The sequence below is a fragment of the Diaphorina citri genome, unplaced genomic scaffold, assembly GCF_000475195.1.
Source record: "Diaphorina citri unplaced genomic scaffold, Diaci psyllid genome assembly version 1.1 scaffold1493, whole genome shotgun sequence".
NCBI classification, from domain to species: Eukaryota; Metazoa; Arthropoda; class Insecta; order Hemiptera; family Psyllidae; genus Diaphorina; species Diaphorina citri.
Window position 1 is genome coordinate 54,738 of NW_007378919.1, and position 21,213 is coordinate 75,950.

Below are 21,213 nucleotides of genomic sequence, written 5' to 3' on the forward strand. Positions count from 1 at the left end.
ATAGCCTATAAGAAACTAGAGGTAAATATTGGATTGTATACAAAATTTCAGGTTTCTAGATTCATCGGTTCAAAAATTAAGGTGGGGGGGGGGACTTTATGAATGCACTGTATAATAAACTGGCTCGTATAACTAGTCGTTCAGTGCATTATAAAACTCGGCCAGAAAATGGGCCGTTACAGAGCCCCCTAAGTCCGATTGTACTAATGAGCCTTCAAAATCTGATGAGCAAATATACTTCAAACGCTTAAACATACATATTTGTCAAATTTAAAGAAAATCGGAATAAACTGGTCAAGAGTTAACCCAGACAAAGGAATTACAAATTTGTTCAAGTTGAAATTTAAAACTCACTTTGTTCAATAAGTGCTGACGAAAATGATTATCTTTGATGCCCTTGATGGTCAATGTGGAAACTTTAATAGAGATAAACTATTGAATAATGTATTTAACAAACTGCTCTGAATATGAATTAGTCTCTAATTATAGTCTCTTGTAGCAGTTCAAAATCTGATGAGCAAATATACTTCAAACGTTTAAACATACATATTTGTCAAATTTAAAGAAAATCGGAATAAACTGGTCAAGAGTTAACCCAGACAAAGGAATTACAAATTTGTTCAAGTTAAAATTTAAAACTCACTTTGTTCAATAAGTGCTGACGAAAATGATTATCTTTGATGCCCTTGATGGTCAGTGTGAAAACTTTAATAGAGATAAACTATTGAATAATGTATTTAACAAACTGCTCTGAATATGAATTAGTCTCTAATTATAGTCTCTTGTAGCATTTCGGTATGAATTTTATTTGATTTGATTAGTATAGGTATAAAACTCCATTTTTTATTCCCCTGATAACCTGTTGTATAGTTTGACGTTTTTACAATCTCAGCCTCCCCTTGTACTTAGTCCCTATATGCTATAAATTGTGTGTAAAAATATTTTGTACAGACGCATTATACACTATTTGAGTCTTATTATTGCAGTATAGCTGGAAAAGATCTTGTAGCATTTCGGTATGAATTTTATTTGATTTGATTAGTATAGGTATAAAACTCCATTTTTTATTCCCCTGATAACCTGTTGTATAGTTTGACGTTTTTACAATCTCAGCCTCCCCTTGTACTTAGTCCCTATATGCTATAAATTGTGTGTAAAAATATTTTGTACAGACGCATTATACACTATTTGAGTCTTATTATTGCAGTATAGCTGGAAAAGAAAATATGATTTCTTTCCAACAAGAAAACAAACCTCCTTGGGTTATTATATTTTTTATTTTGTTCTAAATATTTACAGGAAAATGGGCAGTTCATATATCCCCATTCTAACTTTTGCCCAAGTTAAAATAACAATCTAATTTTTAAATGGAAGATCTTAGATTCGGTTGGTCAATTACCGACTGTTTCTGGCACATAGTTAAGTTGTTTGACCAATCGGTATCGAGGTACCTAGGTATATTGTTTAAATTTTATTTTAAACCAAAATTACTTTGAAATTAGACGTTATAAAGCCCCAGGTAATCTGCTGAAGTGCGGACAGGCCATTTCGCTTTTTTCTGCTGGGGTTTCAACCACCTCTTCAGTAAATTAATAACCAGCCAATTAATATAAAAATGGTGTCAATAATGGCCTCGAATGAAAAAGAAAAACTTCATTGGAGACCATAATAAAATACACCTTTGAGATCTTAGTCTGGTTTTGTTTTCTCCGCTGGTCACTGCAATTCTTTCGCCTCCTTGATAGTGTCGGTAAGTTTGGACTTGCTGGTCTCAGGCAGTAGGAGACATAGGAAGGCAGCTATGACGTTGATCAAGGCAAACACCAACATGGGAAAGTATTGCCCGTAGTATGTCACCTGTGAACAATTTGGCTGTCTTTAGATCACTCTTCTTTTGTTACGTTTTCTTCTCCCTATCTCCCAACCTCCCTCAGAACATTTAAAACATATCATCAGCAATTGAAAACTAATGGTGGACAGGTGGACCAACAATACTGCTGAAATCATGAATTTATGAATATTAGCCATACTTCTTGGGGTACAATTACATACTGGACTCCGCACACAGGAATTTCGCCAGAAAAGACCCCCATTTCAATGTATTGTGGTATTAACCAGTTTATTTATTGATATTTTTAAGGAAAAAAGTTGTAATTTAATGTAAATCCTTACTACTTACGGACCATACTTACCAGAAGTGGTATCTGAGGGGCAAAGCTCTGACCGATCATGCCGACCATGTTGGCGGCTGCCACGATTTCGCCAGAAAAGACCCCCATTTCAATGTAATGTGGTATTAACAAGTTTATTTATTGATATTTTTAAGGAAAAAAGTTGTAATTTAATGTAAATCCTTACTTACTACTTACGGACCATACTTACCAGAAGTGGTATCTGAGGGGCAAAGCTCTGACCGATCATGCCGACCATGTTGGCGGCTGCCACCATCGAGTGGCGAAGTTCAGTGGGGAACATTTCGGCCGACAACAGGATGAGGATGAGAAATGAGGAGGAAATGATCAGCTTGGACGCCATGACTAAACTGACGCGAAGTGCGGCGCTATCTAGTGAACGGAATTAGAACAAAACTAAATATTATTATCAAAGTAATGCGTTTTCGATGGTCAATATTGAGGCTGCAAAAGAAGTAGCAGTAAAAACATCAACATTCTGGCATCATATCTGAGGTGGTTCCAGAAATTAAGCACCTAAGTAAGCAACTGCCAAAACACGTATTTTTACACTTATTGAGTAGGTAATTACCTCATTACAGCGCTGCTTTGTGGTACTTCAATCTGCTGGAACTGAGATACTTTAATGGCCTTTAGTGGTACTTTAATGGCCTGGGCGACAATCAGTGTTTAAACTTAGTTAAACTCTTGGATGAAGCAATCTGATTGGTTGATTTCAAATTTTTAAACCAATCAGATTGTGACCCCAACCCCAACCTGTTTCACCACTGGCATGATTCTGTTTCACTTACCGGGAGGTATCACATACGAGCTGAGAGACGCCAGGGCACACAGGAAGAAACAAGCAGCCAGGGGTTTCTTTCGTCCGAATCCGGCTAAGAGTATACACAGGAAGTAGCCGGGATATTGCATGAGACTACTGATGATGAAGTTCACATAGATGTCACCCTCGATCAGAGTGGCTTGCTGGGTCACCCCGTACCAGACAAACGAACAGGTCATCCTGGGACACAGAGGACATTGGTAAGTTGAAAATCCTAAGGTAGAAACTCACTGCTATCACTTCACGTCACGTGAGTTCGTAGGGAGTCGGAAAGATGTAGTTTTCCCATAATAGTGTAATTTCACGTGACGTGATAGTAGTGTAGCTGTCCTGAAAGAAATTACCTACAATATTATAGGAAAACTTTAAACTACATCTTTCTGACTCCCCGTGAGCTCACGTGACTTGATGATAGTGTGTTTCTACCTTATGTTTATTCCTTCATTTATAAAATACTAGCAGCTTGATCATAACTCAAGATCGGTTTAGATTTCGGCAAAATCCTCTCCTACTGCCGATCTAGAACATAATTATTAGGAGTATTCCTACCAAATTTCAGCTTTCTAGGTGTAGGGGTTCTGGAGATAGAGCGGCGATTAGTATGTGATTGTGAATGGATCTCGTTTTTATAATTATGATAATTATAGTAGATATTTTATTTCCGCCCCTCAGGTAAATACAGGACATGTGCGAGAGATTCATGCTTTGTGTTGACTGGGAACATTTTCGACTTACCAGCAAAATGAGCAAATGGCTAGTCTGAACATCAGCGTCCAAGATCTGGCAGCCTCCATGATGCTTTGTACGTAACTCTAAAACAAGATGGACCCCGGAACAAGAATCAAGGTAAGCTGCAGTGCAATAGTCCTAAACAAAAATGGACGCGGCACACTAGGGATCAAGAAAAGACCGCCTTAACATAATAAGTACTGGGAGAACTTTTTTTTAAAAAAAAGGAAACTATAACTGCTGAGCTATTATAGTCCCGAAACTAAAGAGAGAAGAAAGACAGGATAGGAGAAAGCCAGCCGTTCCGAGAACGAACCTTATCTGTTCAGGAGCTGACTAGGCTGGCTGAATTACATTAAAAGAGGAACCTACCAGCTGTGGTTCTTTACTTTTCTCCTCGGCACTTTTGCTCATAGACAGGGCTTCCTTGATGTCAAAGTCCAGCTTGACATTATTCCAGCGCGCCATTTTCTCTATGATTTTGGCTGCCTCGTCGTACCTCTGCATGGAAACTAGCCATCGGATGGACTCTGGGAATATCCTAGGAATGAAATAATTCAATGGAATAAATTAATTTGATATATAGGTCGACCAGGTTTGGATAAGTCCTTCTATGGGGTCAGACACACAGACAAAAAAAAAAAAAAAATTGATGCGACACAAGGGATCAAGAAGAGACCACCTTCACATGATAAAAAATCTGGTGTGAACATCACACGACTTTCTATTACATTTGCAGAATACGTGTTTGGAAAAAGTCCCGAGCCGCCCGAGGCGACCGATTTTTGGTGGAAAATTTTATATCTCAAAATACTCCCCATGTAATAAGGGATCATTTAAAAGTGTCCAGAAATTGAACTTTTTTTATTATTATTTTATTTTTCCAAACCAAAAATCGGCCGCCTACGGCGGCCAATATTTGGTCGAAAATTTCCTATCTTAAAATACTCCCCGTGTAATAAGGAATCATAATATAAAGAATGAAAAAAATGTTTTTTTTTTTTAAATTCTAAGCAACATTGACTTTGGTTGATATCTGGATGAGTGACTGTCCAATTTTTACCAAATTGTTACAGTCGCGTCCTTGGACCATATCGGGATATCATACTAAATTTCATCGCTTTATGACAAACCGTTCTTGAGATATTTTGTACACAACTTTTTTGTACTTTTTCCCATATAAACGTACGTACGTACAGATCATGGGCTAAAAACCATTTTTTGGACATCAGGGGATCCTAAAACGGATATTTCCAACCATTTCCCGATTTTGAAAATTTGGACCGATTGCAATACTTTCATTACTAGTATAGCTCGCTATACTGTAGTAATAGGAAGTAAAAAATAGAAAGTAATAAAGAAGAAGAATGTGAATTCTACTCACCAGAAGTAGGAGATAAAGAAAGCCCCCGGCAGATAAATGACAAGAAGGAAATGGCGCCAGTAGCGGAAATAGTAGCCCACAGTTCCTAAGAAGATATCCCCCACTGTGTAGGCACAATTGATGATGATAGTGGCCCAGATTCTTTTGCTAGGACTTATGAGCTCAACACCTGGAGGAAATAAATCAAAGTACAAAATGATTAAGTTACAGTCAAACCAAGCTATATGGATCGAACTATAAGCCATACACAAAAAGCCTGCTCTGAGGCTTAGGTGTGGATGCAACTGCTCCAAGGGATGGGTTAAGGTTTTACGAATCTACGAACTATAAGCACATAAGCAGTCAAACCACACCATAATCACAAAAGCCTAATCAGATATAGGGCTTAAATATGACATAGGACTTTAATAGCCCAACTTTTACCGATACCAAACCATGTCAATAAGAAAGGTTTTTCACACAACTCCGACTGCTCTCAGCAAGGAGAAGGGCATTTACGGAAATGGTCCTTTACAGTGAAATATTCTCAAAACAGTCCTAGAAATAATCCCTTCGTAGAAAATTCAAAGGCAAAGGTTTAACTCCAGCAGCATAGTTGTTGAGGGTCTTTTACCTAAAACAACTGCACAGTGATAGAAGCCAGCCGCAAAGAAAGCATCCAGTAGTTCAAAAGCGAGGAATGTTTCATAGTTTGGTGACAAGGCCCGTAGAGTACCAAACAGACAGGATAGTATGGTTCCAAAGATGATCACATATCTCCGACCGAACCTGAAAAACAAAGTCATGGAATTGAATGTGTCCGAATGGGCCTAAGTGCGCGGCCACAAAGGCGATTCGTCATTCCAGAGTAACTCCGGAGTTTGGGTAAACAATTGGTTTACAAACTCGTGAGTCAACAGAGGATGTTAGAAACCGGCCCTAAGCCTCTTATGATGTTTTGCTTTCGATCCTAAAGTTCCTTTACCCCAAACACTTTAACTATATGATCACATATCTCCGACCGAACCTGAAAAACAAAGTCATGAAATTGAATGTGTCCGAATGGGCCTAAGTGCGCGGCCACAACGGCGATCATAGACCATAGGCGATTCGTCATTCCAGAGTAACTCCGGAGTTTGGGTAAACCATTGGTTTACAAACTCGCGAGCCAACAGAGGATGTTAGAAACCGGCCCTAAGCCTCTTATGATGTTTTGCTTTCGATCCTAAAGTTCCTTTACCCCAAACACTTTAACTAGGTATTTTTGGTTTTTAAGTGGTTTTTAAGGCGTTTTTCAGAAGAAGTAGATACTTGTTATTTTGTAGTGCCCTTATTATTAATCTGTACGTACTACGTACTTCAAAACCCAAGTGGCTGTGCTAGTTTATTTTTATTGGATTTTTATTCAAGTGGTTTTTAAGGCGAATTACTAGATACTTGTTATTTTGTAGTGCCCTTATTATTAATCTGTACGTACTACGTACTTCAAAACCCAAGTGGCTGTGCTAGTTTATTTTTGACGTACGTACTGCATACAAAATAGCCTTACTTTTGAGCTCACTGATTATATCGAGATTAATTTAGGATCAATACCCGATCGGCATGCTCAACTTAATTTGTTGACTTTAGTTGATGGGTTGGTTGTGCAAGTACGTTTATTGTTGATTATTTTTTTATTTATTTATAATTTTTTTTTTTTGACAGGTTGGTTGGTCAGGACAGATAGGGAATTATTATTGTAACAAAGTTAGTAAAGGGCAAGAACCCATTTGATGTATTAAATAAATAAATATCCGGTTCGATCCCGTTAAAACTCAATTCCCAGTCTGAAAGTAAAGGAGGAAAAGGAATTTAAAATTGTAAGCATGAAATACTTGTCACAAATGTCATTCCCCGCTTGATACACTACGCTAAATTTTATGACTTTACTTGGACTTGAACCACCAATCTGTTGAACCAAAGTCCACCGCTAACCACTACACCACTGAGATTGGTGTTTACCTGTCGGACACGAAAGCTGTCAGAGGCATTCCCAGGATTCGGGCCACAATGCTCAAAGTTCCCACGGCCGTGAGCTTCCATTTGTTTTCGTTGCAATGGAGATCGAACTGAAAGATAACAATGAAAATCATTGGATTGGGATTTTTTCCTCAAATATGATTATATGACCACGTGACACTCAGCGTGCACAAATCTTCAAATACTTGAGTACATGTTACTTCAGCACCGGATATATTATTTGGCAAGATAAGCCTATAATAGAGAACGAAGGTGTTTTTCAAATTTATATTAGATTAACCACAAATAATGTAAAATAAACAAAACTTTTTTCAGAATATTTTTATGATTTTTTTCTCCCGAGATATTTTAGTTTGAAATTCAAATTTCCGATTTACCCGCGAAAACGCTCTTTCCTTTCCTCTCTCCAAAATGGCCGTCGATGACGTCATAACTCCCTAAACAATCATTGTTTACAAAAAATGTAATGCATAAATACAAAGGGTTTGAAGAGATCTTTACTTTGGGATTTTTCTAATTTTAATAAAAAACATTGAAAGAATAAATTTCGTGGTTTTAGTTTCTAAAGACTCCCTCTATTAAAGGGACAGATAAGTATGAATGATCAAGGATACTCTCTCGTTCCCGTTCTCCTTCCCTCCCTCTATATGTATTAAAATCTTAAAGAGAATTTTGGAATTCATTGGGAACCAATAATGGCGATCCTTCAGAACATTTAAAACATATCAGCAGTTGAAAACTAATGGTGGACCAACAATACTGCTGAAATCATGAATTTATGAATATTAGCCATACTTCTTGGGGTACAATTACATACTGGACTCCGCACACAGTGAAAATCATTGGATTGGGATTTTTTCCTCAAATATGACCACGTGACACTCAGCGTGCACAAATCTTCAAATACTTGAGTACATGTCACTTCAGCACCGGATATATTATTTGGCAAGATAAGCCTATAAATGGCAGATGTAGTACATCAATATTACGAGCATTTTCCAAGAGTATTGAACTATAAATTGTTGCCAGGACTCTACTTTCTGCTGGTGGCGATGTAGTACATCAATATTACGAGCATTTTCCAAGAGTATTGAACTATAAATTGTTGCCAGGACTCTACTTTCTGCTGGTGGCGAGGTTTAATAATACCAATCCAAAGCAACTATAACAAATCTTTTTTTTTTCGATGTGCTTTATTTATTTTTATTTCATACAAAATCAATCGACGAAAATGTTAATTTTAAGTTATACCACTACATATGTAAGAAGCTCAAAAGCTTGTGACTTATCTGGCGACTTCAAATTCTCCTACTTACCTCGACTAGTATGTTCTTCTCCTCCGGATACTTGTATATCCATTGCGTACACTTTTCCACTATGTCATCCTGGAAGCGATGTGCTTTATTTATTTTTATTTCATACAAAATCAATCGACGAAAATGTTAATTTTAAGTTATACCACTACTTACATATCTAAGAAGCTCAAAAGCTTGTGACTTTTCTGGCGATCTCCTACTTACCTCGACTAGTATGTTCTTCTCCTCCGGATACTTGTATATCCATTGCGTACACTTTTCCACTATGTCATCCTGGAAGGAATTCGCTGTACAGGTGTCCGTCACATTCACATATTGGTAGCGTTCACATTTCGACAGCCCCTTCACCGGATCAAAGGGAATGGCATCTGACAGCCAGCTGGCGTAGAATGGCCCATCGGGACTTTCACATTCTGGGATGTAGCATCTGGAAACAATTGATGGTGCTTTATTTATACTGGTAGCTTAGAACGAAATGTTCCATTATGCTAACAAAGGAATTGATTTGCGGGTGTGTTTCAAAGGTCAATCGACCTTTTATACTTAATTACCTAGTACTCCTCTATTACCTCTATTTCATTAAGTTCAAATGGAAATAGAAGTCCCAATCTGTAACAGTGTTGTTGAATTCAGAGGAAATAGGTCCAGATTTTGAACAAATGCTTGTAAAGGTGGAATATTCTTTGCTCAGAATGAAAGCTTGAAAAATCTTAGAGCACGAGTTCAAATGGAAATAGAAGTCCCAATCTGTAACAGTGTTGTTGAATTTAGAGGAAATAGGTCCAGATTTTGAACAAATGCTTGTAAAGGTGGAATATTCTTTGCTCAGAATGAAAGCTTGAAAAATCTTAGAGCACCAACCTGTGACAATGCCATTTAGACTATCAGCTTTAGACCCACATACATAGAGACAGAGTGTGACAAGAGTGCGAAATTTATCATTTCTCATGGAAATTTGGTCCGATTCCAGTACTTTTTCATTTCCATCTCTAGGTTCCCTGTACTCGGGTAATAGTAATTAATTCATTGTACTCACCTATAGGACAAATCCAGGGACGTGAACACATAGGACAAACAGTATGGAGCCGCATACATCGCAGCTAAACCACAAAGCAAATAGTTATGAATCCATTGGTACCGCCCGAAGTCTCCCACTTTCAAAAAGATGGTGTCCAGATCCATGGTGAGAGAGATACACTATCACGGTCACCACTACTCCTGTATTTCCTAATCACCAGCAAATAGTACCTTGTCTATTTTCAGGTGGGAAAATGTGTTCTTACGTTGATTTGTAAGGCCCTTTAATGTTGTATACAAATGTCTGGAATTTTGACCATTAGGCCATTTTCCTAAGGCCCTTTAATGTTACCTTTAATTATTTCAATGTATAAAGAACACAAGTAATGTTTTTTTTCTGTACTGATCATTAATTTTCGCCGAATTCAAAACCTCCAAAATAATATGTGGACTGATCTGGAGAGTTGTTTTTAAAAACCTAATACGTCTGTCACTTCAGTCACTTGTCACTTAAATTTTGATAGATCACTGATGAGTTGTGAAATCTGGAGAGTTGTTTTTAAAAACCTAATACGTCTGTCACTTCAGTCACTTGTCACTTAAATTTTGATAGATCACTGATGAGTTGTGACCAATCAATAAGATACTAACTTCGCCAAAAATGAAGAGTAGGTGTAGGTAAATTTTTGATAACGTCCTGATGCGATAGGTAAATCAATCTCGGATTTTATCAAGTTTGATAAATTTTTAAAAAATATTTGAGGTAGGTACATGTACTTCTCTCATTTTTATCTCTTTACCTTTTTTTCGAGAAAATTAGTTTGACAGCTCCGTTGAGGTAGATACAGTGAAGAGTGTTTACATTCGATTTACTTACATACGAGGTGTGCTATCGAGACTGATGCTGCTACGGGAAAACTACGCATTCGGCAATGTTGTAATGCACATCATTTTAAAGCTTGAAACCTCGTCTTCTGATTGAGAGGTCTCACATATATGTACTCCAATTAGTTTTGGTTTTATCTTGAATTTTGTAAGACCCCTTCCTTCCACTTCGTCAGAAATTTTATAGATATTTATTTCATGGCAACGAATTGTTGTGAAATTTCTAGGGAAAGCCGATACCGAAACTCTTTCTTCGTAACAACAAGTGTGTGGGGACAATTGTTCATCACAGATGCAAGTTTTTGAGTGGTTCAAACGTTTCCAAGATGGCCGTGATGATGCACGTCCGGGCCGCCCCTCTAGCTCAGAAAATGAATGGAACATTGGAAAAATCGGTAATCTGATCCGATCTAACCGAAAGTTAACAATCAGAATGATTTCTGAAACCATTGGCATTGACAAAAAATGTGTTCGAGAGTGCGGGGGCCTTCACGCTCAAGCATTTCAGATAGGACACTACGTATGCCGTGAGGATACTTATCCTCAGGGGCGGTCTGGAGACGAGTTTTCAGCACGTCTGCTGGCATGGCTGGAAAATCAGGGAAGGAAATGTAAAGATGTGACCAGACATAGTCGACGCCGTCGATCGACATCGACTGAAACCTTACACTGCCTCCACTATATACATAGATTCACCTCGTCGATCGACGGAATCGACTATGTGTGGAGTGTGGACACAGTTTAAGAGGGGTGGGATTTTTTTTTATTTTCAACATGACGAGGACAAAATAAAAACCTTTTGGAGGGGGCATAGGTACATTCAAGAACTATGTTTATACAAAATGAATCCATCTCATGGATAATATTATTAAGTAGAAACACTCACCAACAATCCAGTAGGAAATCCCAGCCATAGATCCAGCCGTTATTGTTCCAACCAAAGGCGTTGTTTTCCTAGTCTGATCTGACACCTCAATGACTGAATCACCCTGTCCACTAAAGACATGTTTCACAGTTTCATACATAGCATAGTAAGCACCGAAAGCTGGCACATCACGTAGTAGTGTGGCAGAGAACCCTTTGAACACACTTCCTAGTCCATGCTGCTGTATCAACTTTCTTATAACATCCACAGGTCCCGAGTAAACGTTGCTTAATCCACCTTCTTGCACTTGTAGTAGACATTTGATCCGTTCTCCTGAAATCCATTGGGAGATGTTTAATTTTCACATGGTCCTATATGTATTTCTCTGTTGCCATATTAAGTGTAATTCTGTAGGTACTTAAAAAAATCTACTTAGTTTGTTACTTATTGAAAGTTCAATGCATGAATTATTTATAATGAAGTCTGCAAGGGCCTCTTACTAATAGTAAGTAAATATGCCTACCTGGGGCTACTAAAGCTGCTGTTACAATGCCACCCAAACTTCCTGAGAGGAAATATTGCCAAAGTTCCAACTGCCCCATGTTCTTTTCATTGGTAAAGAATTTAAGACCAGTTCCATAGCCAAAATAGTTCAGAGCATTTAAAGGAGCTACTCCTACAAGAGGTGCTCCCATGCCTTTGTAGAAACCAAAAATCTTTTCTTTTTGAAGGATTTTTGTAACACAATCTAACATTCCTGAAAATTAAAATGAAAGACACGGTATGTAAGTAACCATTTTGTAAAATCATGTACATAAACCTAAAGAGAGTTCTAGATAGGCTACCTAGTACTTAGTTAATAATTCATGAGTATGTAAGTAACCATTTTGTAAAATCATGTACATAAACCTAAAGAGAGTTCTAGATAGGCTACCTAGTACTTAGTTAATAATTCATGTATTATTTTTGAGAATTTAATACTTTTAAAATACAAGTATACCTGTTCCAATAAGTTGTTTACACTGCTACCCTCAGATCATATAATAATAATAATAATTGTGCTTATTTATACTGCTTGCATAGGACTGAAAAGTCCCTTTACTCCAGCAGTAGGCTACTACTATTATTGTGGTCAAATTCTCAAATAGCAACGAAATGTTGTGAAATTTCTAGGGAAAGCCCATACCGAAACTCTTTCTTCGTAACAACAAGTGTGTGGGGACAATTGTTTTCAAGATGGCCGTGATGATGCACGTCCGGGCCGCCCCTCTATCTCAGAAAATGAATGGAACATTAGAAAAATCGGTAATCTGATCCGATCTAACCGAAAGTTAACAATCAGAATGATTTCTGAAACCATTGGCATTGACAAAAAATGTGTTCGGCAAATTTTACATCACAATTTACACATGCAACAAGTGGGGGAAACGAGTTTTCATCGCAAATAGCTTCCTAGTGACCCAAAACCACAACCCCGACCCAAAATTGTGACTACCGAAAAATGAATAGCATTCCCTTCGGGGAATTTAGCTAAAAGAGTACAAAGACTAATATGACCGTAGTACAGTAAAAAGGTTGTCCTCAGACTAGGTTGGAGGGATGGAGGATGATTATTGTTTTTAGCGTACTAATTTAATTAGTAGTACTACTAATTTATTGTTGTTTATTATTATACAGGAAGGGAGGGGAGGAGGGGTTACATGACTGAAATGAAATAAATAAGTGTGACAAGTAGAACATTATACTTAATGATAAGACGGAGAGTTGATTCCTACTAGGCTTAGATGTTAACGTTCATACAATAGATCAGTTGCGCTTACTTGGGTGATGTTTCAAAGTCATAGAGCAGGAAAAATGAGGATCAACGGAATTTTTCTTTTTCTTCTACGACTTCAAAATCCCGAGATAAATCGATTTAAAAAATACCGGTAAATCGTGAACTTTGACGTCACATCAAATGTCCCGAGCAAAGCTCCCTCGCAGGCAACGCATGAATGTGTTTGTGCGCATACGTTTCTGCGCAGTTCTTTCTGCTCCTCCGCTAGCGCGCTTGCATAGTGGCGCTACCTAGCGGACGAAAAAAACAACTGCATAAAGTCTGACGTCACACATATTTGAACTCTTTCATTAGAACGGAAAATAAAAATTGAATTTTCGACCTTTTACAGTTATTTTTTCGGAGTTTTGACCTCGGATTTGGATTTTTCCCAACTTTTTACATAGGAATTGACCATTTATTTATAATTTTTACCCATTTGCAACTGCTCCATTCATAACAATACGTATCACACTATCACAGTGTGACAGCTGTTGAATCTGACTTACCTATTAAAAGATTTATTATTAAACGATTAGTTCAAACTTTATTTACAGAATAAATATTTACAGATGGTAACATAATGTACATATAAGTAAAAAATAAAGTTTGAATGCCTATGGCATTAACCCCACCCTTGATCAAACTTTATTTTTAACCTAGGATTCAAGATTGAACTCTTTATTCCTTTATTGGATCCCATTCCTTGGTTGTTCCTAATTACTATTTATGACCGGGGGACTATCAAGCAAATAACCAATTATTATAATAGACCTTAGGTACCTATAACTACAACTTTTATACGAAATACCCAACCACACCGGGGATTTAGCTGCTCTACTAACGGTGATGCGTTAGAATTTTTTTTGATTAGTAGCTACGGGTGTAGGTGCTTTTTATGTTGACTGATTACATCAAGTGGCCACTTCTTTTTTGATGGCGTTTTTAGCGTGTGTAAAAACAAACTCATACTTCAAAGAAATATCCCAATTATCATCAAATTCCACGCCCAGTGCGGTATTAGTGAATGTTAATTTCCACCACTCGAGCCTTGGAGCTCTTTCATCTGATCAAAACAAAAGCACGGATGCCGCGGTTAAGATTGAACTTGCGTCCTCCTGTTTACCGCGTGAACGCCTTGACCATTACACTCTCCATGTATCTCATCAGTGAAATTATGATAATATGATAAGGGACGGAAGTCATTATCTGGTACAATCATCAATTCGCTATATCGTGTCATGGTGGGTATTTATAATATTGCTGACTGACCATTTTAATTCCTATAAAGTGGGTGGAAACCAAACACCATTTTTCTGTAGCAATTAACGTTCAATAGGTATGATAAATATCTCTACAAGGATGATATAAATAATGGATACTAAATAAATTCATCTGTGTTAGTACTTTAACCATTTATGACTGTCAGTTAGAATAATGTAGGTAATCCCTGTGGTGCTGAAAATCGGTCAATTCTTTCACCATATACAGACAAACCTGTACAGTATTTATTTTCCCAAACACAATAACCACTTATGCACTTAAAACAAAAACAAATAATAGAGTCCAACTGAACAGCTCTGGCCCATACACAAACCAATTAGTAGGGTTCCAAACTGTTCCATTGATTCCAAACACAATAACACTATCCTACTGGACTGATGTCCATGATCGTGAAAATTAATTAATTTCTAATGAATAAAAAACAGGGCCAGACCTCAAGCTTGGTCAATTCTCTTCCCGTACTAGACTAAATTATACCATTAGTACCTTTTTCTTACACCATGCCGATGAAGGAATGGAAAGTTTAGTCAGAGATTCTTCGCCCTGACCGGATTTCGAACCCAGCACCTCCGGTTTAAATCAGTGTCCTTACGGCCACAAGGGTGGGCACGTACTGTGTACAAATTACAGTCAAATGCGATTTGAGGACACGGTTAGCACAATGTTAACACACTTGCTTCCCACGCAGAAGGTGCCGGGTTCGATTTCCAGAATCGAAAAAAAATTGCACTTTTTTGCGATTGCAAATATTTGAACGGTTTAATTTCAGGTGTTCTCGTGTTGACCCCGCGCCTAAATGGGAAGATTGCACTTTTTTGCGATTGCAAATATTTGAACGGTTTAATTTCAGGTGTTCTCGTGTTGACCCCGCGCCTAAATGGGAAGTAGTGTGTCTCTGATCGCCGATGAGGGACATACAACGGGATGGGTAATTGGGTATGCCACGATAAAGACCGGTAATATCTATTGTACCGAGTTCATAAAAACGGGCGCAATGACAGCTGAGAAAGTGTCAATAAGATGCTAAGTTACATTTGCTTCAATATTATGATTGGGTGGAAGTGTTTTAATTAAGACATTGTCCAAGACCTTGGACTTATTAATTATTCATCAACTATTTCTGATTTATTAACGAATCTAATTGATGACAAAACGCAGGCGTGGTGCTATCCTGCCATTCTCTCCTCTCGGCTAAGATTAGACTCAAAATAAGCCCCCTTTACTTTCATAAAAGGTCTTCTTTCTGTTGAAGATCATTATGTATTATGGTCAGACAAGAAACATCAAGTTCATATTGAATTGAAATACAAGAGCTTCATGTACATAAGGATGAAAAAAAGATCACAAGTATAAGTAAGAGAGTGAAATATCAAAAATATAAAATATTATTTATAATAAGTAGGTAACATGAAAAATAAACATAGGAACGGTTTGTATCACAGACAGTTTGAAAATGATAAGTAAATAAAGACATAAAAATATGTTTTCAATAGAATGACTATTTGTAGAGATTCCCAAATTGTAATGGGTAAACTGGGGTTTTCAATCGTTTCCCAACACAATGGACCCATTGCCTACAACTTGAAAATGAGCAAAATTAGCATTTTTTACGGCTTCCATGGAGAAAACTGACATTAGGGACATGTTCACAGGACGGGCTAATTCAGAAGTGACAACCCCATCCTTCTACCGTGACGAACTCAACAGCTGTAAGGTCCATTCGATGCCCAGAAAACAAGCGGCATTGGCAGGGATGGCTCTGAGTAACACAGGCGTGGCTCCTCTGTACAGAGTGCGGGGGCCCCCTTTACTTTCATAAAAGGTCTTCTTTCTGTCGAAGATCATTATGTATTTTGGTCAGACAAGAAACATCAAGTTGATATTGAATTGAAATACAAGAGCTTCATGTACATAAGGATGAAAAAAGATCACAAGTATAAGAGAGTGAAATATCAAAAATATAAAATATTATTTATAATAAGTAGGTAACATGAAAAATAAACATAGGAACCGTTTGTATCACAGACAGTTTGAAAATGATAAGTAAATAAAGACATAAAAATATGTTTTCAATAGAATGACTATTTGTAGAGATTCCCAAATTGTAATGGGTAAACTGGGGTTTTCAATCGTTTCCCAACACAATGGACCCATTGCCTACAACTTGAAAATGAGCAAAATTAGCATTTTTTACGGCTTCCATGGAGAAAACTGACATTAGGGAAATGTTCACAGGACGGGCTAATTCAGAAGTGACAACCCCATCCTTCTACCGTGACGAACTCAACAGCTGCAAGGTCCATTCGATGCCCAGAAAACAAGCGGCATTGGCAGGGATGGCTCTGAGTAACACAGGCGTGGCTCCTCTGTACAGAGTGCGGGGGCCTTCACGCTCAAGCATTTCAGATAGGACACTACGTATGCCGTGAGGATACTTATCCTCAGGGGCGGTCTGGAGACGAGTTTTCAGCACGTCTGCTGGCATGGCTGGAAAATCAGGGAAGGAAATGTAAAGATGTGACCAGACATAGTCGACGCCGTCGATCGACATCGACTGAAACCTTACACTGCCTCCACTATATACATAGATTCACCTCGTCGATCGACGGAATCGACTATGTGTGGAGTGTGGACACAGTTTAAGAGGGGTGGGATTTTTTTTTATTTTCAACATGACGAGGACAAAATAAAAACCTTTTGGAGGGGGCATAGGTACATTCAAGAACTATGTTTATACAAAATGAATCCATCTCATGGATAATATTATTAAGTAGAAACACTCACCAACAATCCAGTAGGAAATCCCAGCCATAGATCCAGCCGTTATTGTTCCAACCAAAGGCGTTGTTTTCCTAGTCTGATCTGACACCTCAATGACTGAATCACCCTGTCCACTAAAGACATGTTTCACAGTTTCATACATAGCATAGTAAGCACCGAAAGCTGGCACATCACGTAGTAGTGTGGCAGAGAACCCTTTGAACACACTTCCTAGTCCATGCTGCTGTATCAACTTTCTTATAACATCCACAGGTCCCGAGTAAACGTTGCTTAATCCACCTTCTTGCACTTGTAGTAGACATTTGATCCGTTCTCCTGAAATCCATTGGGAGATGTTTAATTTTCACATGGTCCTATATGTATTTCTCTGTTGCCATATTAAGTGTAATTCTGTAGGTACTTAAAAAAATCTACTTAGTTTGTTACTTATTGAAAGTTCAATGCATGAATTATTTATAATGAAGTCTGCAAGGGCCTCTTACTAATAGTAAGTAAATATGCCTACCTGGGGCTACTAAAGCTGCTGTTACAATGCCACCCAAACTTCCTGAGAGGAAATATTGCCAAAGTTCCAACTGCCCCATGTTCTTTTCATTGGTAAAGAATTTAAGACCAGTTCCATAGCCAAAATAGTTCAGAGCATTTAAAGGAGCTACTCCTACAAGAGGTGCTCCCATGCCTTTGTAGAAACCAAAAATCTTTTCTTTTTGAAGGATTTTTGTAACACAATCTAACATTCCTGAAAATTAAAATGAAAGACACGGTAAGTATGTAAGTAACCATTTTGTAAAATCATGTACATAAACCTAAAGAGAGTTCTAGATAGGCTACCTAGTACTTAGTTAATAATTCATGTATTATTTTTGAGAATTTAATACTTTTAAAATACAAGTATACCTGTTCCAATAAGTTGTTTACACTGCTACCCTCAGATCATATAATAATAATAATAATTGTGCTTATTTATACTGCTTGCATAGGACTGAAAAGTCCCTTTACTCCAGCAGTAGGCTACTACTATTATTGTGGTCAAATTCTCAAATTATATTGAGGATAAACTTCCATACCTTGGCTGGAATTGAACCCATGCCCTCCTGTTTACCAGGCGAGTGGCTTGACCACTACACCACCAAGGCAGGCATTAAAGATAAGAACCCTATAAGTGATATTTTGAATTAATTACCTGTGTACTCAGGTTGTTTTGAGTTGGCAGTCTGTAAGCGTACTTTACAAGTATCAAATGGATGTCCTACCAAAACAGTTAAAGCTCCACCTACACCACCAGCTAGGAAGAATTGGAAAGGATGAATCTTCTCTTCTGCCATAGAATAAAGGAATAGGAGTACAATAGTGGCTGGGATTGAACCCACGCCCTCCTGTTTACCAGGCGAGTGGCTTGACCACTACACCACCAAGGCAGGCATTAAAGATAAGAACCCTATAAGTGATATTTTGAATTAATTACCTGTGTACTCAGGTTGTTTTGAGTTGGCAGTCTGTAAGCGTACTTTACAAGTATCAAATGGATGTCCTACCAAAACAGTTAAAGCTCCACCTACACCACCAGCTAGGAAGAATTGGAAAGGATGAATCTTCTCCTCTGCCATAGAATAAAGGAATAGGAGTACAATAGAGGATTCCAACAAAGGAGCTAGCTGCAAAATTGAGAATTAAAAATGGATTGGAGTTAGAATTGACAGTAATTATGCAGAAGTCACGTCCGTGGAAAAGAAAAGCTCCTTTTTGTATTTGACCTAACCCTATAATAACACTAATCACTGCTCTAATTGTGAAAACTCCTTCTTGTGTTTAACCTAACCCTATAATAACACTGGTCACTGCTTGTTTCTGCCAGTTCTTTTGGTAGCTATATTCCACAGATGTGACTTCTGCACAAGTACCAAGCATAATATGTGTAATAGACCTAAGGGATGCCTGCAACCCCAATCTATTTTATTAAGTTCCCTAGGTACATGTTCTATTACCTGATATGAAGTACTTACCTGATATGAAGGACCAGTGTTATTATAGGGTTAGGTTAAACGCAAGAAGGAGTTTTCACAATTTTATTAGGGCAGTGATTAGTGTTATTAAAGGGTTAGGTTAAATACAAAAAGGAGCTTTTCTTTTCCACGGACGTGACTTCTGCATAATTACCTTCTTTTCTTCTCAGATAACTCAGATTTCTGATTTCTGAATTCAGATTCCTTTTTCTTTTTTCACAATTTTTTATCAGTTTGAAATTTGAAATTTTGAATTTGGGGCGCTAAAAAAATGCGTTTACACCCATTTCTAATGGAAAAGTGGGATTTTTTGGGGTGTAAAAAATCCCTCTCGCTATGGTAGATTTTGGCTGGAATTGAACCCATGCCCTCCTGTTTACCAGGCGAGTGGCTTGACCACTACACCACCGAGGCAGGCATTAAAGATAGAATAGAATAGAATAGAATATACCTTGTTTATCTTGCCAGAAAGGCCAGAAAGATAAGTCTGAACCCTATAAGTGATATTTTGAATAAATTACCTGTGTACTCAGGTTGTTTTGAGTTGGCAGTCTGTAAGCGTACTTTACAAGTATCAAATGGATGTCCTACCAAAACAGTTAAAGCTCCACCTACACCACCAGCTAGGAAGAATTGGAAAGGATGAATCTTCTCTTCTGCCATAGAATAAAGGAATAGGAGTACAATAGAGGGTCACAACAAAGGAGCTAGCTGTAAAATTGAGAATTAAAAAAGGATTGGAGTTGGAATTGCCGGTAATTATACAGAAGTCACGTCCATGAAAAAAGAAAAGCTCCTTTTTGTATTTGACCTAACACTATAATAACACTAATCACTGCTCTAATTGTGAAAACTCCTTCTTGTGTTTAACCTAACCCTATAATAACAATGGTCACTGCTTGTTTCTGCCAGTTCTTTTGGTAGCTATATTCCACAGATGTGACTTCTGCACAAGTACCGTAAGTAATTATGCAGAAGTCACGTCCGTGGAAAAGAAATTTCTTTAAATACAAAAAGGAGCTTTAAAGCTCTTTTTTGTATTTAACCTAACCCTTAACACTAATCACTGTTCTAATAAAATTGTGAAAACTCCTTCTTGCGTTTAACCTAACCCTATAATAACACTGGTCGCTGCTCGTTTGTGCCAGTTCCTTTGATAGCAATATTCCACGGACGTGACTTCTGCATAATTACTTACCGATAATTTTATTATTTTCTTCTTTTTCCAATGTTAAAAAAAGTTTATTTCTTTTGTTCTTTTCTTCTCAGATTTCAGATAGGGATGTTGCGATATATCGAAAACCGATATATATCGATATATCCCAGTTAGCACGCAAGCTTACATCCAGGGGCTTGATTTTGACAGGATTTCTAAGTCTAACGTCTTAAACTTAAATCCAGTCCGAATCCAACCTCAGAGATCCAACCTGTTCTTTAAAATGAATTATCAACCGCACATCCAACTGGATGTCAAGGCCGGATATGGGCTTATTTTCAATGACAATCATCCAGCGAAATTATCACTCGCGATGCAAGTTTAAATCCAGCCAGACTTGACGTGCTAGTGTATTTCCAGCCTTTATCCAGCCTCTGAGATCCAGCCACACGTGATGTCAGCGCATGCGCAGAGTAAAACACGTCACCGGCTTTTTTTTTTCAAAGTCAGCCATATTGCGAAATTGCGATTAATTTTCCAAACATTTTAAAGAATTTAAAGAAATTTGTGTTTTAATTGGTATTAATAAAAACTAAAGACAGTTTATTTAAATTTCAAATTATAATACCTATAGTGACATTTTATACTCTGTTTTCATTCTATTTTTATGTCTTACCCAAGTACCTCAATACCTTCAATGTATACGTGGTTATGTGGATATTACCATGACTTTAATTAATATGTGTTTATGTGGACCTATCCAATATCCATTCAAGCCATACAAATACAAAGTGTTCAATTTTATTTCCTTTATTTCTTTCTCAAAGGTCAACCTGCTCCACAATGTGATGGAGACCATAGTCAATGGTGAAGGCAATAAAATATCCGAGGAGACCAAAGTTCAGCTGAGTGACATCAAGAACTCGTTCCGACGCAAGGAAAGACCTCAAGTAGATATAGGTGG

At 37.6% G+C, this 21,213-nt stretch overlaps 3 protein-coding genes across 10 annotated transcripts; all 3 read right to left on the reverse strand.

The window, feature by feature from the left end:
- Positions 1-1,257: 1,257 nt before the first annotated feature.
- On the reverse strand, positions 1,258-12,800 carry LOC103516129 (organic cation transporter-like protein). 6 transcript variants are annotated; one of them, XM_026828618.1, is made up of 12 exons: positions 12,705-12,800; positions 10,337-10,377; positions 9,479-9,811; positions 8,647-8,869; positions 7,109-7,215; positions 5,742-5,896; positions 5,129-5,297; positions 4,117-4,285; positions 3,751-3,827; positions 2,984-3,195; positions 2,383-2,564; positions 1,258-1,857 (listed from the first exon to the last, which is right to left on the reverse strand). In XM_026828618.1, the coding sequence occupies exons 3-12, from the start codon at positions 9,622-9,624 to the stop codon at positions 1,717-1,719; spliced, it is 1,581 nt and encodes a 526-aa protein (XP_026684419.1). In that variant the 5' UTR covers positions 9,625-9,811; positions 10,337-10,377; positions 12,705-12,800; the 3' UTR covers positions 1,258-1,716. The 6 variants fall into 6 exon arrangements, with proteins under 6 accessions (XP_026684419.1, XP_026684422.1, XP_026684421.1 ...); XM_026828621.1 differs by lacking the exon at positions 12,705-12,800 and having other exon boundaries at positions 9,479-9,669; positions 10,337-10,729; XM_026828620.1 differs by lacking the exon at positions 12,705-12,800 and having other exon boundaries at positions 9,479-9,695; positions 10,337-10,729.
- On the reverse strand, positions 10,773-11,988 carry LOC103516138 (protein dif-1-like). The gene is made up of 3 exons (XM_017446926.2): positions 11,733-11,988; positions 11,231-11,542; positions 10,773-10,933 (listed from the first exon to the last, which is right to left on the reverse strand). Exons 1-3 carry the CDS (start codon positions 11,962-11,964, stop codon positions 10,773-10,775), a joined length of 705 nt encoding a protein of 234 aa, XP_017302415.2. The 5' UTR covers positions 11,965-11,988.
- A 2,857-nt stretch (positions 12,801-15,657) lies between the features above and the next one.
- Positions 15,658-20,338, reverse strand: LOC103516130 (protein dif-1-like). Of its 3 annotated transcripts, none has more exons than XM_026828622.1 (5): positions 18,274-18,432; positions 17,596-17,829; positions 17,094-17,405; positions 16,674-16,796; positions 15,658-16,090 (listed from the first exon to the last, which is right to left on the reverse strand). In XM_026828622.1, exons 1-5 carry the CDS (start codon positions 18,413-18,415, stop codon positions 15,996-15,998), a joined length of 906 nt encoding a protein of 301 aa, XP_026684423.1. In that variant the 5' UTR covers positions 18,416-18,432; the 3' UTR covers positions 15,658-15,995. The 3 variants fall into 3 exon arrangements, with proteins under 3 accessions (XP_026684423.1, XP_008479310.1, XP_008479309.1); XM_008481088.3 differs by lacking the exons at positions 15,658-16,090; positions 18,274-18,432 and adding exons at positions 19,615-19,804; positions 20,292-20,338 and having other exon boundaries at positions 16,169-16,796; XM_008481087.3 differs by lacking the exon at positions 15,658-16,090 and having other exon boundaries at positions 16,170-16,796.
- Between the last annotated feature and the right edge of the window lie 875 nt (positions 20,339-21,213).